Here is a 16832-nt window from a genome sequence, read left to right on the forward strand (position 1 = left end):
ATAAAAAAAAATTATGACTTAAATATTTTTAAAAAAGAAATCGATATGGGTTTTAAATACTTGTGAATCTCGGCGCTGGAAATGTTCAAAGTTGAACAACTATTGTTGCCGACGACAGGAGGGGCCTTGAAATGGGTGCGTCAGCTAGGTGTGGTTCATGATCGAGTGTTCCTTGAAACCATCCCCATTTCATGCTTGAGTTCTCTTTGATTTCAGTGGTCTCTGTTTGTTGAGGAAATGAAAGAAAGAAAGAAAAAAATATAGAGTAAGAGATGGGATCTGAGAGAAAATGAGGGAAAGAAAGAAAAAAAAATGTAGTGAAACTGAAAGAGAAGAGACATTTACCATTGAAGACTAAGGCTTCTACCTTTTTTCGTCAAAAAAAGACCAAGACTTTCTTCCCTTGTAGCGGTGTAGCAGTTGAAAGGAAGACAAAATTTATGAAACAAGTTCTACCGGTTACACCACAATTTCTGAAAAAAAAAATGTTGTCCTCATGTGGATACGTGGTCAAAAAAGAGCCACATAACAAATTTTTTTTTTTTTTTTTTTCGCAAAGGCCTACACAATATATAAAGTGAATAAATTTTTTTTTTTTGGTTAAAAGGAAGTGCATAAAACATACAAGAGTTATCCCACACTAGAGGTGAGACTAGCACTATCAGTTCTATTAATATACATACCAGCCAAGTCTGAGTTAACTAAACACAAAACAGTAGTACTTGGCGGATAATTAAATACAACAAAAGCATCATCCATTAAACATCCCCATCTTGCAAGCGCATCAGTACAATGATTTCCTTCCCTATAAACATGCTTCACTTGAACCCGAGGAAACCTTCTCAATAAGTACCTGCAGTCACACAGTAAAGGAGAATATGGTTTAACAGCATCCACATTAGAGCTAATAAGATCAACCACCACCCTTGCATCTAACTCCACAATCAAATTTTGAATTCTTTCACTCAAAGCCAACTTCAACCCGTCCCTTAAAGCCCAAAATTCTGCTGTGACACTAGTGTCAAAACCAATGGATCTTGCAAAACCCTTGACCCAATGTCCACTGCTATCCCTGATCAGTCCCCCACCCCCTGCTTTGCCTAGGTTCCCACCTGAAGCGCCATCCGTATTAAGTTTGAACCACCCTTCAGGTGGTTTGGACCAGCTCACTTGGATTAAGCTTCTTTACCATCCCCATTTCATGCTTGAGTTCTCTTTGATTTCAGTGGTCTCTGTTTGTTGAGGAAATGAAAGAAAGAAAGAAAAAAATATAGAGTAAGAGATGGGATCTGAGAGAAAATGAGGGAAAGAAAGAAAAAAAAAATGTAGTGAAACTGAAAGAGAAGAGACATTTACCATTGAAGACTAAGACTTCTACCTTTTTTCGTCAAAAAAAGACCAAGACTTTCTTCCCTTGTAGCGGTGTAGCAGTTGAAAGGAAGACAAAATTTATGAAACAAGTTCTACTGGTTACACCACAATTTCTGGAAAAAAAAATGTTGTCCTCATGTGGATACGTGGTCAAAAAAGAGCCACATAACAAAAAAAAATTTTTTTTCGCAAAGGCCTACACAGTATATAAAGTGAATAATTTTCTTTCTTTTTTTGGTTAAAAGGAAGTGCATAAAACATACAAGAGTTATCCCACACTAGAGGTGAGACTAGCACTAACAGTTCTATTAATATACATACCAGCCAAGTCTGAGTTAACTAAACACAAAACAGTAGTACTTGGCAGATAATTAAATACAACAAAAGCATCATCCATTAAACATCCCCATCTTGCAAGCGCATCAGCACAACGATTTCCTTCCCTATAAACATGCTTCACTTGAACCCGAGGAAACCTTCTCAATAAGTACCTGCAGTCACACAGTAAAGGAGAATACGGTTTAACAGCATCCACATTAGAGCTAATAAGATCAACCACCACCCTTGCATCTAACTCCACAATCAAATTTTGAATTCTTTCACTCAAAGCCAACTTCAACCCGTCCCTTAAAGCCCAAAATTCTGCTGTGACACTAGTGGCAAAACCAATGGATCTTGCAAAACCCTTGACCCAATGTCCACTGCTATCCCTGATCAGTCCCCCATTGCCTAGGTTCCCACCTGAAGTGCCATCCGTATTAAGTTTGAACCACCCTTCAGGTGGTTTGGACCAACTCACTTGGATTAAGCTTCTTTGATTAACCTTTCTCACCTTTCCAACACAAAAGAAAAAATCCACAGCTTGGCTTAGACAGTGACTATGAAGATTCATATTGAGTGGAATGTTTTCAAACACAACACTATTACGGTGTTTCCATAAGAACTAAACAGCAAAAGGAAAAACCATACTCCAAACCATTATCTAAGTTTAATGATTAAATAATGCTACCAATGGAACTTTTTATAAGTGTTTGTGAAATTATTTAAGTATTTATATTACAATTAATTATTTTAATTATAATGAAATTTATTGTGAAATTTATTATAAGTATCAATTGTGTCTATTATTCACATCACCTTATTTTTTGCGATGCGGTTTAGAGTTTTGCCAGAACCATAAACGCACTGCACCTTATTTTTGTAGTCACATGTGTGATACTTTGTATAAGATGCATTTTGAAGTCGGTATATTTTTCAAATTTTGGGCATTTCCTACCCATCCCAAAACTAATTTTTTCCATTTTTTTGGGCCAAGTTTTAAATTATTTAACTAGTTTTTCTTTATTTTGGGTTGGCTTTTCTAGTCAACACTTGCTAGGGTTATTAAACTTTTTTTTTTTTTGGAAAACTAGGGTTATTAAACTATTAATAATATATTTAATATTAAAAATAAATAAATATATTAATATATAGAGAGTGTGCGGTGCGGTGCAGTTTGTGCGGTTTTCTTATTATAAAACCGCAAACCACACTGCACCATGCAGTGGGGTGCGGTGCAGTATACTGTTACATGTGGTGTGGTGCGGTTATGCTATTTTGTGAGCGGTTTTTGTGGTTTATGCGGTTTTGTGAACACCCCTACGTATAACATTATTTTGTGACACTTAATTGAAAAGTATAAATGAAGAGGCTACTGATGTAAACAATATACATCTTCAAGAGGTAAAATCAAAATTTTAAAATTCTAGGAAAAATAGAGATCACATCAATAAAATCTTTAAATTTTAAGTTTTTATTGAGTGTGAATTTTGAAAAATACACATTCGCACTACATTTTCTTCTTATAACTTCTATGCTTGAAACATTTCAAGATGATATGAGGTCAATAAGTATCATGACAATAAAATCTTGTTTCATGCAACAATGACCAATTTCTTTTGAGTCCGCAATTTCTATTTGTATATGTGATGGCACGAGCTTGAGTCATTGCTTTTTTTTTTTTTTTCTTGGTCTTGTACCACTAGCCTTATCATAGTAAGTATGTGAGAGGCCCCACCCTCAGTCCACCAACTTTTTGTTGGGACAAACTTGCGTGAATTGGTGGGGTTGTGTTGGTGCGCTGTTATATTTCCCAATAGATTTAGGGTCTTACATGGAGTTGACATTTATTTTATTTAAATAGTAAAAATAATAAAATCCAAAATGAAAGAAATACAAATATTTTATTGATTAGTAGTGGGTTAGAGGCGTTAGAAATTTAGTGTCCTAAGACAATTAAACATAAATAGTGATTTTTAAAATTATTTTAAGTTTAAAAATAGTACCTCGCTATTTTGTGTTTCAAATGTTGTAAGAAGACCAGTTTGCTTTGGATTGAAAAAGTGTCATGATACATGATATGATATGGGACATTAGATTTCAATTTTAGTGAAACACTATTATTTCCATGGCAAAATTTTCTATTTTTTCAAGAATGCATGATATTCATTGGCTTAGTATTGTCAAAATGATAATATAACACCGACAAAAATAAAAAGTTGACAAACATTATATTGGTGATTTTTTAAGCAAAAGACCTAACATTTCAAATAAAATATTGGGTTCAATCTCATATCTATTAAAGTACAATTTTTCATTTTCTTTGCACCATTTGAGGAAGTTGGGTTTTCCTTCTCCTTCTCCTTCTCCGGACATGTAGAGATGTTATGGCCAACATGCTTACAAAACCCACAAGTTCTCTTTTGCTTTCCCAATTCTTGTTCACCTTTCATTCTTCTTTGCTTTGGGCGACCTTTCGTCTTTGAGAGCGGAGAACAACGAACAAAACAATCTCCATTAATAGCATCAGTAGCATTAGCATTAACATCAACCATATTTTCCTTGTCCACTAAATTTTCATCACTTTACACTATCAATTCTTTTCCACTTAATGATGTTTCGCGACACCAACATGGTGGAAGATACAAAGATGGAATTCGGTAACAATCTTTGTGAATGAATACACTAAGTATGTGACGACAAAGTATACCCCAAAATTCAAAATTCTTGCAACTACAACTAGTCATCTCACCATCCCATAAGACCAAGTGCTTTTGACTAGTTTTTTCTTCATAATATTGCAATACAAATTCAATACCGTTTTCTTGAAGCACCGAATATTGTGTGGCTCTTCCAAAATCCTCTTGAAAATTTTTGAAAGCATAGGGTGTCAACACACTATGTGCTTGTTCTTCTATCGGTGACAATGTTCTTAAAGAAGAACCTCTATATTTCTCCAACATTGTATCATGTGATTGTGTTTGCTCAATATCTTCAATGGCAAGGTCAACCTAAAATTACAAATTGTAGATAATTTAAAGACACATAAAGACTACAAATATTAACAAATAAAAAAATAAACCAAATTCTACAATAAAAGAAAGCAACGATAAATAATGACTTACATGTTCAATAAATTGCATCAAGTTTATGTGGGAACTAACAAATCGTTTGATAAATGCATTTATACTTTTGGATTTTCTGGTTGTTGTCATTCCCCCAAAAAAATAGCCACGAAGGTAACATGGTACCCAAAAATGCTTGATTTGATATAAACCACTTACATGCTTGTTAGTAAGCATGTCATATTTTGCCATTACTTGAGAGCATTGATGCTCAAATTCTTCACATGAGTCTAACTTATATAGCTTGTAGAAATCTGTGCACCAATTTGAATATTGACTATGAAGAATTGCCGTAAATGAACCACTAAATTTAGCAGTAATGTGCCATATACAAAAAGCATGTTTTGTGGATGGCAATTCTTTTGATATTGTCTTTGTAATCCATGGATCTTGATCTGTTAAAATTGCCTTAGGTGACTTTTTCATTAAATTTGCAAAAGTCTATAAATCAAATACAAAGTTATTAGCACATGAAAAAAATATAGTAGGATATATACTATTAAACTACTAATTAATCAAATAAAATCGAAAAATAATTGCACAACCTTACAAGATAATTAAATAATTTATGTACCTTCATTAACCATTGAAATGCACTAGTTGTTTCATTTCGAAGAAGTGCACAACCAAAGAGAGTTTTCTTTCCATGATTATTGGTACCAATAAAAATACCAAAAGGCATGTCATATGCATTTAGTTTGTAAGTAATATAAAAAACAAGCACATCTCCATATTTTTGGTACCAATCGAAACAAGGAGTAGGCGCCCAAAAAATATGCTCCAACCTACTCTCTTCATCAGTTGTATATGCATATTGAAATTTAGAATTCTTTTCCTTAGCAACTTTGTACAATTGTAAGAGACCTATAACATCATTCATTGCATGCATCATTCTCATTTTCACATAAAGGTTATGGATATCTCTTTTAAAAAATGGAAGATCTCCATGCTTCACACCTTTCTCAAGCTCCATAACACGTATTATTTGCCTAACCGAAAGTCCACCATTTTTCAATAAGAGAATGCGATCTTTATCTTCTTTAGTGATGACTCGATTGGCCAGAAGAAATCTCACTTCCGAAGGGGACAACAATTCATGATTGTGATCTATAACAAACTTAGTGACATGCCATTCTTGTGGAAAAATGTCAAATGACTTTCGTAATGTGATTCTTAGATGAGCTTCGCATCCACATCTTGTAGATATCCTATTTCGTTGCTTCTTAGACGAATCCACTCTTTTTAATTGTTGTCTACCTTTTCGGTGACAAAAGAAATCACGTCTTACATTTTCTCCATTTTTTGTGACAAAATGACCTTTTCGAATTGTAAAACCATATCGATTTGCATAATTTTTATAGAAAATGAAAGCCTCTTCTTCACTAAGAAAACATTGACCAACAAAAGGTTCAAACTCATTTTCTATTGAATTAATATTTTCATTTTCTTTAATAACTCCTATTTCTTCCATTGGATATTCATTCCAAACCACTAATTCCTCCCCACAAATGTCATTATTTTCTCCATCATTTGGAAGCTCATTTAAGTAAACACAATTCCTTGAAACACTTTGATAAATCTCACTTGCAATTACAATATCATTCATTTGTTCTATGTTGTAACAAGGAAAAAAAAAATCAACATCATATTTAATTATAAATAAAATATAAACTATAAATAAAATAAAATAGAAAAAAATAGTATACCTTCTTGAGGTAATTCGTTTAAGTCAAAACAACTCATTGGAACTAATTGATGAATCTCACTTGCAACAAAATTCTCATCCATTGATTCTACAATAATTTAACAAAAATGATAAATAAATATTGACATCATATTTCAATATATTTGAAAAATAAATTAAGAACAAAAGAAATATATGTACCCTATTTTTGTTGAACATTGAACTCTTCTTTTAGTTTTTTCTAGGCTAAAATGTAAAACTGATCCTCTAAGTTTCAGCTTTTGTCATTTCAGTTCTCTAAGTTTTAGTTTTGTCATTTCAATTATCTAAGTTTTAGTTTTGTCAATTCAGTCCTCCGTTATCCTTCAGTTAAGTGCTGCCGTTAACTAATCCAAAACAACATCGTTTTTGTTTTTGTTTTTTTTTTTTTTTAAAATACTAAAATACTTTAATTAACCAAAAAAAAAAAAAACAAATGGGAATGACCCTTACTCTATCCCAACCCAAAAGAAGAAGCTAAAAACGCCGAGAAGCTTCACTGTATTCATGTAGTAGCTTTATTTAATTGTCTCACACCGGTCCTCGTTGGGTATAAATAGAAAGGGCTCAAAAATTGAAGGAAATGATCGATCAGAACCTCTCGGGACTCGGACCTCACAGATCTGTCGGAGAGTTCAGATCCGGCAGATTTTTCACTGGAGAACAAAATCTCATGGAAAGCTACGGCGACGACGATGAGTATCGTTCGCCAGAAAAGCGCAAGGAGTCCAAATCGAGCAGGCTCGGAAACTCAACAGGAGACGAAGAAGACGAAGGCGGAGAAGAAGAGGTAGAGATTCGAGTGGTGATTGGTGAAGTACGAGGAGTTGCCGGAATATCTGAGAGACAATGAGTACATATTGGACTATTACCGGTGCGAGTGGCCGCTCAAAGACGCGTTCCTCAGCGTCTTCTCCTGGCACAATGAAACCCTCAACATAAGGACGTACGTGAGACCGATTCTCAACCTTCTCTTCTTATCCGTACATGTATTAGTGATGTTTTTGATTTTTAGAGCCAGGGGAACGTCGTCGTTCTCGTTAGATTTTTTTTTTTTTTTTTTGTAATTAAAGTATTTTAGTAAAATTAAGAAAAAAAAAAAAAACCAAAACGACATCGTAACGACAACACTTAATTAAAGGGTAACGGAAGACTGAATTGATAAAATTTGAAACTTAAAAAACTGAAATGACAAAACTGAAATTTAGAAGATTGAAATGACAAAAGCTAAAGTTTAGAGGGTCAATTTTGTATTTTAACCTTTTTTCTATGATATTGTAAAGTGGAGGAGAGGGAAAAATAAATATTGATAAAGTAAGTATTTGTGGGAGATGAAATAGAAAATGGAGAGAAAGTAGTATTGGTAAAGTAAGTTGTAAAAAGAGCATTTTTGTCATGTTAAAAAAATTGAGGTTAGAGGACAAATCTGGCTGGTTGGAGGATAGATCCGGCTTGTTAAAAAAATTGGATGCCATATTTGTCATTTTGCTTGTACAGCTTATTTCAACTTCCTATGCATAAAGCCACCCACTATCATTGGCTTACGGCACACGGTAACAAAAGCCTTTCTTTATTCATCACAGTCAGCCATATCAAGTGACAAAAGCTATGATACAAAAGCTTTGTCCACATATTTCTCATGAAATAATTACATACAACCATTCTCTAATCCCTATAATAACTTTGTGTTTCCATCCAAAAAGGAAAAAGAAAAAAAAGAAGAAGATAACTTTGTGTTGGTGCGGTCCGTACTTGTTTTATTTAGTGTGTGCTGTCCATGATGAGTGTGCCAATTGGGTCCACTGGGTTTATGGGCTTCGTAACAGAGACCAAATTTTATTTGATCTTTTTTGGATTCTTATGTATGTCTGAACTCTGAAATTGTACCAATAGGGGCATCATGGGTTAATCGTTAATGGGTTTCAACAACCATATTTCCATCTCTGAAGAGCTCAACGTTTACCTAGAATAGTCTCAGTCCACAGCCTTATATTGAGCATTGACAACTTCAAATTTTCAAAAAATTTAAGATAGAAAGAAACACAGTTTTCATCTTTGAAATTAACTTAAATTTTTATTTTATTAATTCTGAAAGATATAATATCCATCAATTCATTTATATGCTATTAAAGAATTGCCTTTATGACAAATGAAGTGTTGATTTGAACTGAAATGACTTGAATAAATTTAACTATAGATGGATGGAACGATGAAATTGATACATTTTAACTTATTAGGGATGAAATTGTAAAATTTTAAAATTAAAGAATGAAAATTGAACTTCAGACTAAATTTCAAAGATAAAAGATGCATTTTAACCTAATTTTAAGCTCTACAAATAGAATTTACTTATAATAGAACTTATAAACACGTGCTTGACAACACTTGTAGTTTATGGGATACCTTCCAGTGTTTGCAATAAAGAAGTTTAGGGTTCAACTTTAAATCCTCTTTCCCTCGTTAGTCGTTATAACTATTGAATTTATTAAAAAAAAGAAGATGATATTCATTCTAGTAAACTAATTTCTCTCAAAAATTGTCATTTTTTTTTTCTTTTATCTCATTTAAATAGAAAGCAAGCATTGGTGCAATGACAACTTCCTTCCACCAAAAATGACATACAAATTGATTAAACTAAAAATTGATAATAAATTATATTTAAGCCAAAAAAGTAATTTATTTCTTATCATTTATCTAATCAAATTCATCTAAGTCAATGTTATCATAATGTTCATCATCTTGCAAAACTATTTCTTCATTGACATTTTCTTCATCAGGTTCAAATTGTTACTTTCTCTTCTTGTTTTTCTATTTAATAACTTCTTCTTTATATCTCTTATTGGCATTCTAGCTTCTTAGAGTTATAAGAAAAACGGCAAAAATAAAATGAAAATAATTATATTGTTATTAATATATTATTCAGAACATATAAAAAAAAAATTGCAAATATGAAAGTGAAATCAAGTGTGTGGTCCAAATTTTGTAGGGAAAAATAAATAAATAAATAAACCTCATGGTCATGTTATTTTATTGGGCCAATCAAGTAACATAAAAAATTTGTGTTGAAAACAAATTGAACAACTTGTTGAAGTTAAATCAAAATACAAGTTTTAACAAATTAAAAAACTCAATTTAAATCCATATGTTTATGTATTATCCGATACGATACAATTTATAAAAATATGCATGTCTATTATACGATTCATGAGCATAATTGATGCATATCTATATATGATATGAAACTTTTTTTACTCAATACAGTATATATCATATGTGTATCGCATATTGTATGATACTGACAACTATACTTGTAATCATGACAAAAAAATGCTAAGCATGTGAGGCCAAAATGGCCAAATACCATCCTTTTGCAAAATATTTTGCAATATACCATTATTTGTGAAATATTTAGCAATCTACCATCTTTTTGAAACTCAAGTTTGTGAAACTTGAGTTTGTCGTGTAACTCAAGTTTCATAAACTTGAGTTCTTTGAAAAAAATAGTCTTCAAACTTGCCAAAAAATTTGATAGAACCATTAAAAATTTTCAAAATTTTTCCATAGAACTCAAATTCATTAAACTCGAGTAGCGCAAACTAGAGTATCCAAAAAGTGGTAAATCCCTACATATTTTCAAAACAGTGGTAGATTAATATATATTTTAGTAAACAATGCTATTGTGCCATTTTGGCCAAGCATGTGACATGAAATTGCATTTTGAAGATGAGATTTTATTAAATTATGAGATTGCATCTTCAAGATGCGATTTCACTTAAACTAAATTGTTGATACAAATATCAATAAAGATTCAGATAATATTTCTTCTTTTATTCCAAAATTTTTTATTAAAATTTTAAAATTTGTGAATTAAATCATTGTTTATATATGTATATGAAAAAAAATAGGTAAATTTATGATTTTTCATGTGAGCCGAATACCAGAAACAAACAATTTCCCCTAATATATTTAAAGTAAAGATTATTTTCCTAAAAATAACAATTTTAACATAATAATTTGTTTGTAATAATATTGCTGATCCCATATGACATATTACAGAGACTGGCAGAGTCAAGATTCGTGATAAAATCGTAGTAAAATTGATGACTCATGACTCATGACTCATGACTCATGATTACTGGTTAGAACAATGAATGTAGATGAAATTATGACAGAACGAAAAGAAAAACAAAGGAAAAGAACAGCTTAATTAAGGAGCAATTAATTGGTCAATAAGAATTAAGAAGTCTCTGTATTCATGTCTCCTTGTCTTTCTTACCAAATTCAAAAGTCTCTCACTTCATCCAAAAAAAAGAAAAAAAAAAAATCTCTGTCTCTGTCTCTCACATTAGGTGTATACTTGATTTCGTGACACTACAGAAATGTGCGAAAAGGACCAAAGATATAAGGTGTGAAAAGAAGTGTGAAACCTGAACTAAATCGACCTCTTTATCTCTCTCTCCATTGACAGATTTTAGTCTAATACAATTGTCTTTTTCATATTTCGCTTTCCAAATACATTTCAATCAATTTCAAACCCAACACAAAAGCGAGTAATTTTGTTCAAGAAGCTAGACTCTTTAGCTCTCCTCCTCAAAAAACAAATGTCACACTCCACATGTCATTCTTAGAGCACAACTTCAATATTTCAAGAACTCCAATCCTAACACACAAACATAAACTTGTGTCCCTGAAATCCACTTTTCTTTGTCCAAAACCAAAAACTCTTCCATGAACATAACAAAAGTCCCAATTCTAATCCTTTTGCCAATCCTGCTCTTCCCACTACTACTCACATCCCAAGCTTCCATTCACTACTGCAATCGAACATGTGGCTCCAAAACTCTTCAATACCCATTTGGGTTCTCTCCAGGCTGCGATATAAGCCTAAGCTGCACCAACAGCGCCATCTATATAGGCGAATTCCCAGTCCAAACCATAGACTCCGAAAACATAATGATCACCATAGCTGCTCAATGCAACCGTTCCATTCAAACCCTTCGCCAGCTCTACAGTCCCAACTACGCACCCACGTTTCGAAACGCGATTCTCTTGCAAAAATGTTCAGCACCCATTTCACCTTGTGTGATTCCAGCCACGCTCGTTCAAACCCACTTCGAGTCTCCGAGTTGTGATGCTGATACCAATAATAATAGCACTATTAACAACTCGATCAGTAGTAGCAACTACAACATAAGCTGCTATACAGAAAGCCAACAACGTAGTTTTATCGATTTTGAAAACGTGACCAACAGGAATTGCTCGTATTTTGTGTCGTCGATATTTCTCGAGTCTTTGAACAACTCGACATCCTCGGTGTCTTTGGAGGTTCAGATTGTTCAGCTTGGTTGGTGGCTCGAGGGGAATTGCCAGTGTTCTGAGTACGCTAATTGTACCTCGTCTGTGCAGCTACCGGAAACTGGACGGAACGGTTCTAGGTGCAAGTGCAAAGATGGATTTGAAGGCGATGGATATCTGGCTGGTTCCGATTGCCGCAAAGGTCTGTTCCGGTTACTTCAAAATTTTGTTTTTGATTTTTAATTGTGTTGGTTTGTTATTATAATATTTCTTAGAATTACTTAGTTGATCAACTACTAAAACACTAATAGATTTTTTTAGCAACTATTAGATAAAAACACTAATTAATTTTTTGAATAAAAAACTTTACTAGTTAAAAAAACTAAAACTTACAAAAATGTTTTTTTTTATAATTGTTGAGGTCTTATCATCACTAACCGTTAATCACTTTGAAATTTGTAAAATTTGTTGTGAAAAATATTGTATTCTTACCCTTGTTAATTGAATTTAATTATCATTAAAAAAAATTAATATTGTTTATGTTGTATTGAGCACTATGATGATCCTCAATTACAACATTTTTGAAACTGTCCTTCACCTAATCTTTTTTTTTTTTTTTAAATAGATAGTTGGGCCGTTGGGGGATGTTGAGTGTTAGAGTATGCTTGAGCATAACTTTCATTATTAGTAGTAATAATTTGGCCCTATTATTATTATTATTATTTATCTATCTTTTTAAGGGAATAATTTAGCTCCTGAAATTAAGGTCACAGCTTTGATTGAGTCGAGAAATGTAATATCGTGATTTGATTTGACTTTTCTCGGTGTAGCACTAGGCTGTAGGTACGATCCTTCTATAAATTTTATTAATTTGGACTCTGAGGAAGTAACAGAATATTAAAATGCTAAAAATAGTAGGGAAAAAAATCCATAAAATTTAATATGTCTAATTGAGTTTTCAATTTCATATTCAATTTTAGGCAAATGCCACCGAAGGAAAGCTTATGATAAACTAAATGAAACAGGCATAGTGTTAGTAATTGATTACCAATTTAAACTTTTTTGGCTAAGCAGCAAACCGAAATTCTCTGGGTGCCGTGATGAATGATAACAATGTTAACTTTATGGAACAAAAGTAATTTATTGGTGAGTGGTGACCCAAGTAGGACCCGTAAATGGTTGAGCCATGGTCCTTAAAATCGATTCTACTCAACTTATGGGACCGGTCCATCATTTGAGGGACGGTTGTCAAGTCAAACTAATCAAGTAGCCCCCCAAAAAAAGGTAGCCCAAGTGGCTGATTTTCATTAATCATTTGGTCGAGGACCCGACTAATTTTTCTTTTAACACTTTTTTTTAAACAAAAATCTTTTTGTCTGCTATAAGCAAGGGAATGATAATAGTGATGGTCATGTATAGGAATGGGTGGTTATACCTAATGCACATCTTGATGGATCCTTTATGCATTGTTTTGGTGACTTTGTTGCATCTTGATATTTTGTTTGTCTTCTTAGGATATGTGCTTGGATTGTGAGAAACTTGTAGAAAGTTAGAAACACCAAAGAGAATACGGCACCTCTTAGTCCAAAGCCAATATTTGAGACCCAAGTATAAATTAATACAGAGTTGATAAGGGATGTCGATAAATAGATTTCATAATTGGTGTGAGAAAGGAACACTTTTGTCAAACTTTTGATCTAATGGTGTGGTATATATCCGAAGTTGAAAATGATTTTAGTTAGGTGCGTTTTTTGTCAAACTTGAAGAAAATTTTCAATCAGAAGAAGTATCAACTATCTTACAATAGTTTAATGAAATAAAGGAAAAGAGTTATTCAACAAAAAATAAAATGAATTTAGTTGTTGTTTACATCATTTACAGTTTGTGCATAAACTATATGTTAAACCGGGGCCAACTTGTATAAGTTTCTTAATAGAACGTCTCACACAACATGCATCACTATTCTACACCACAATTTTAATAAAGAATTGTTGGAACTTGGAACTAATTTCTAAAGTCGAAAGGCTAACAACTACATTATATGTCTTAATCAAAGATGCTCTCCAAAAGTTTCATAATTTAGATAGCAATTATCTATCCGAATTTATACTACAGTAATTGTCAACTTACTAATTGTGTCTGATTTTTGCTACATAAACAGTTTCTTCAGTGTGCAACCCAGAAAAGTACATGTCTGGCAAATGTGGAGGAACAACTAGAGTGGCTGTGTTAATTGGAGGTAATTGGTCTTTTCACTAATTGGGGAACAATACCATAATGTTGCTGTTTGACCACTTCACATGAACTTGAATTTGAGACACAACTGGTTGGTGTAAGTTACTACTTGTGATTGGAGTTGAGATGAACTAAGAGTTCCAAGTTCTTTCAGTCTAATAATTATTTTGAGGACTTCTTCTGAAGTTATGTTAATGGAGAATAGAAAAATGATTACTCTAGCACTTGAATTGCAGAGCAAATGTTGCAAATTGGAACCCCCTGCATGACTCTTCTGAGTCTTCATTCTCCAGCTTATAATTCTTGGCAGGATTAATACTTGTATATTTCCAGTCCCCAATCTCTTTCAATTGCCGTGTACAAATTGACTTGCATGCCTTTTAGCAGCATTAGAAGCCTAGTTTTTCTAATGGCCATGGCAGTGTTTTCAAATAAGTCCTATTTCTTTTAGCCTCAATTGGCTATCAAACAAAAAAAAAAATGTTGTTTAGATAATTTTGTTCTAGGAGTAAGCATTTGTATAAGCTAACAATGGAACATTGAATTTTCACGAACAATTTCGCATTCCAATGTTCAATTCTCCTTTCTCAGGCCTTGCTGCTGGAGCTTCTTTAATGATCACTCTGGGTCTAATTTGCTGTTTTGTTCGGCGGCGCTCCAAATCAAAAGCCAGACACAGTGCAAAACGCCGTCTATCTGAAGCTACTGGAAACTGCAGCATTCCAATCTATGACTACAAAGAAATACAAAAGGCAACAAACAGCTTCTCAGAGAAACAAAGGCTGGGAACTGGAGCCTATGGAACAGTTTATGCAGGAAAACTCCACAGTGATGAGTGGGTTGCCATCAAAAGGATCAGACATAAAGATACTGACAGCATTGAGCAAGTCATGAATGAGATCAAGCTCCTTTCATCAGTCAGCCACCCGAATCTAGTCCGCCTCTTAGGTTGCTCTATCGAATATGGTGAGCAGATCCTAGTTTATGAATTCATGCCCAATGGAACTTTATGTCAGCATTTACAAAGAGAGAGAGGAGATGGACTTTCCTGGCAAGTTCGCCTTACCATTGCTACTGAAACTGCTCAGGCCATTGCCCATCTTCACTCTGCTATTAAGCCTCCAATATACCATAGAGACATCAAGTCAAGCAACATACTCCTGGATAAAAATTTCCAGTCCAAAGTTGCAGACTTTGGTCTTTCTAGACTTGGTTTGACTGAAACATCTCACATTTCAACCGCCCCACAAGGGACTCCAGGATACCTTGATCCTCAATACCATCAGTGCTTTCATCTGTCTGATAAAAGTGATGTTTATAGCTTTGGTGTAGTTCTTGTTGAGATCATTTCAGCATTGAAAGTAGTGGACTTCACGCGGCCTCAAGATGAGGTGAACTTGGCTGCTCTTGCTATTGACAGGATAGGAAAGGGACATTTAGATGAGATGATAGACCCATTCCTGGAGCCACATAGGGATGCTTGGACTCTTTCGTCAGTGCATAAGGTGGCCGAGCTAGCATTCAGATGCCTTGCATTTCACAGAGACATGAGGCCATCAATGATGGAAGTGGCTGCTGAATTAGAAAGAATCACTCTTAGTAGATGGGAAACTTCAGAAGAAAAATATAGTACAGCTTCATCATCAGAGGCATCTTCTTGCTCTTCTTCATCTAACATAAGTGAAAAACCTCTAAGCGTGATGATTAAGAAAGCTGGATTGGAGAGTGGAGAACTGTTTGTGTTGCAGACACAAGTTGGTAGCATTAACTCAATGGAAAGGGTAAGGGATAATTCACCAATTTCTGTGCAGGACCCATGGTTAAGTGAACAGAGCTCACCTTCATCAAGCAGTTTGCTAAATAATGTAATTCAGTGACATTAGAGTTTTTTCTTTTTTTCTTTTTCGGGTGCTTAGTTTCATCTTATCTCCTGTCGATACAGCCAATATATATAGTTTTCCAGTATTACAGTTTTGTCAATTCCTCATCATTGTACACTAGTAAGTATATGCTTGTGGACAGTGCTTAAAGAGTTATGTAGTGTTTTTCTCGTTTTTACTTTTTTTATTTTTTGTATTCGTCACTATATAGGGTTATGTATGATTGTATATGGCTATGCTATTAAGTAGAAGCTGACAATTCTCTTCTTCTTCTTTTTTCCTTTTTTTTTTTTTTTTTTTTCTGTAATTAAAAAAAATGCATAGTGGTTGCCCAATGCAACACAAAGGAAGATGAGCGTCAACGCGCTCACTAGTGGGGATTAAGGAGACTCAAATCCAAGACCTAAGTCTTGTTGACCCTAGGCTTGACCACTAGACCACATGCCACATTGGTAAAAATTGACAATTCTCACATACTCAATAAAGCAGACTATATTTACATGGGAATGTTTTCCATTATCTTTTTCATTTTTCATGTTGTTTTATAGGGAAAAGGCACAAATGACATTGTAGAGATAAAATAATTGACAAAAAGGAATATCTTAATTGAAAAATATTAAGGCGAAAATATTTTTTTTGTAATGGGGAGACAAAAATAATTTTTTTCCTTCATTTTACCTTTTTATTCTCTATTTGATGAGTGCACTCTTTACTAGTAAAATTTTGGTTTCTCCTTCTTTTAACTTTTTTTAAGATAAGAAATAGTAGAAAGAAGGGGGAAATTTAGTGCACAAAACTTTTATTTTTCTAAAGTTTAGTAAAGGTGATTGGTAACATTCTTACCATTTATTTTAGAGGCTGATTCCTAGACTTGAACTTGTGACC

General features: G+C 33.5%; 1 protein-coding gene and 1 pseudogene across 1 annotated transcript; one reads left to right on the forward strand and one right to left on the reverse strand.

Moving 5' to 3' along the window:
* Positions 1-630: 630 nt before the first annotated feature.
* Positions 631-6420, reverse strand: LOC111997781 (protein FAR1-RELATED SEQUENCE 11-like; annotated as a pseudogene).
* A 4559-nt stretch (positions 6421-10979) lies between these two features.
* On the forward strand, positions 10980-16134 carry LOC111997761 (wall-associated receptor kinase-like 14). Its single transcript, XM_024029909.2, has 3 exons — positions 10980-12034; positions 13994-14071; positions 14659-16134. Exons 1-3 carry the CDS (start codon positions 11266-11268, stop codon positions 15942-15944), a joined length of 2133 nt encoding a protein of 710 aa, XP_023885677.1. The 5' UTR covers positions 10980-11265; the 3' UTR covers positions 15945-16134.
* The last annotated feature ends 698 nt before the right edge of the window (positions 16135-16832 follow it).

Source organism: Quercus suber, unplaced genomic scaffold (genome assembly GCF_002906115.3).
Source record: "Quercus suber isolate HL8 unplaced genomic scaffold, Cork oak 2.0 scaffold_52, whole genome shotgun sequence".
Lineage (NCBI taxonomy): Eukaryota > Viridiplantae > Streptophyta > Magnoliopsida > Fagales > Fagaceae > Quercus > Quercus suber.

Coding starts and splice junctions, on each gene's coding strand:
- LOC111997761 (XM_024029909.2), top strand. CDS start 11,266: ATGAACATAACAAAAGTCCCAATTCTAATCCTTTTGCCAATCCTGCTC. Junction 12,035..13,993: donor TGGTTCCGATTGCCGCAAAG/GTCTGTTCCGGT, acceptor CTACATAAACAG/TTTCTTCAGTGTGCAACCCA. Junction 14,072..14,658: donor AGTGGCTGTGTTAATTGGAG/GTAATTGGTCTT, acceptor CTCCTTTCTCAG/GCCTTGCTGCTGGAGCTTCT.